A 1,394-nucleotide genomic window follows, 5' to 3' on the forward strand; every position below is an offset into this window, starting at 1 on the left:
CTGTCAGATGGGGTCACCTTGGGGAGGACAAAGGTGGCTGTGCCCCCCGTGTCACCACACTGGATGGGGGCTGTGCTCCCGAGTTTGTGTAGGATGAAGGTGGCCCCATATGCAGACTCGCACTGGATGGTGACGTTGGTGCCCAGTTGAATGTGTCCCTCAGGCCTCACGGACATCGTGGGTGTGGGGTAGCGGATATCTGCTCAGCAAAAGACAGACAGTAGGACATGGCACCCACAAGGACTCCGGGGACACCCTGCACATTCCCCCTCTCCCATAGGGACTCCAAGCATAGTCCCAGGGACCCTCCCTGGCCCATACGGAATCCAAAGACCTATGGGGACCATAYCATCCCCTCCAACTCACGCAGAGACCTCTGGCAACCTCTGATCCATGTTAAACCTCCCGGGCACCCCATAACCCACACAGCAACCACAAGAACATCCTATCCCAGGCTCCACTCAGGGGCATCCCCCAACCCCTGGACACCCACTAACCCACACAGGACACCCCAGCACTGCCCAGCTCCCATGCAGGAACCTCTGGACACTTCCAGCCCCACATAGCAAGCCCCAGGCACCCTCAGCCCCACTCGCGGATCAGCCTGGCCCTCACCCAGAACCACCAGCTCCAYGGGGTYGCTTGRCTCCSAGGCCCAGARTGRTTCCWGGMTYTCRTACYGGCACTGGTATCTYCCACCAWCRTYCCAWGTMRACACKTCCAGGGAGAACTSAGCCACATCCTTSACCCCAKCCTGSTGCCATAGGTAMCTCCCATCTTCCTCCTTGTAGAACAGGACCCTGCGAGCCGGCCGGGGCACACGGCACCGCAGGGTGACCTTGTCCCCCACGGCCACCTCCTGGCTGGGGTGCACCGAAAGGGAGGGTCGGAGYTCTGCATCAGGGAGATGACGGTGAGCTGGGGACCATCCCATGTTCACACCTTCTTAAGGACATCTCAGGAGACCCCTCRTCCCCTATCCCTCTTCCCCTTCWCTCTATCCACACTCCCACCCWTGRCCCTCTCTCCMCTGTCCTYCTCCACACCCTACGACTCACAGCCCTGACCGATCCCTCCCATTCTGCTCCCTGCCTCCCTGCTCTCACAWCCCTCCATCTCCTCTCCCTGCCCTCACACTCGTGKCCCTGCACCCCAACAGCTTCTCCACAGCCCTCAGGCCCTGGCCTTACGGCCCACATCCCCCACACAAGACTCTCCCCRTCCACACAYTTCTACTCACATCCCTGCACCCTCTSCCCTCATCTACCCTGACCGTCCCCCTCTGACCATGCCCCTTCCCTGCTCCACACATGCTCCTCGCCCAGCACCCATACTCACCTCCTCCTACCCTGCTTGGTACCACCAGCCACCAGCCTGCAAAGGACATGGGGCTC

General features: G+C 61.1%; 2 protein-coding genes across 4 annotated transcripts in view; both read right to left on the bottom strand.

Annotated features, from left to right (window-relative positions):
- LOC146587797 (leukocyte immunoglobulin-like receptor subfamily A member 2) overlaps nt 1-1,394 on the bottom strand; it is a 21,645-nt gene that overhangs the window by 4,962 nt on the left and 15,289 nt on the right. The gene's annotated exons all lie outside the window — the stretch shown is intronic.
- The window catches only part of LOC146587798 (leukocyte immunoglobulin-like receptor subfamily A member 2), a gene marked incomplete at its 3' end in the record, with an annotated part of 7,061 nt that continues 5,669 nt past the window's right edge, over nt 3-1,394 (bottom strand). The window contains exons 2-4 of the mRNA XM_085318982.1: nt 1,339-1,374; nt 616-894; nt 3-199 (exon numbers count right to left, since the gene is read on the bottom strand). Coding sequence (XP_085175108.1) covers nt 3-199; nt 616-894; nt 1,339-1,374 — 512 coding nt within the window. The remainder of the gene's footprint in view (nt 200-615; nt 895-1,338; nt 1,375-1,394) is intronic.

The sequence above is a fragment of the Rhea americana genome, unplaced genomic scaffold (genome assembly GCF_003343005.1).
Source record: "Rhea americana isolate MKP2758 unplaced genomic scaffold, rheAme1 scaffold_566, whole genome shotgun sequence".
Lineage (NCBI taxonomy): Eukaryota > Metazoa > Chordata > Aves > Rheiformes > Rheidae > Rhea > Rhea americana.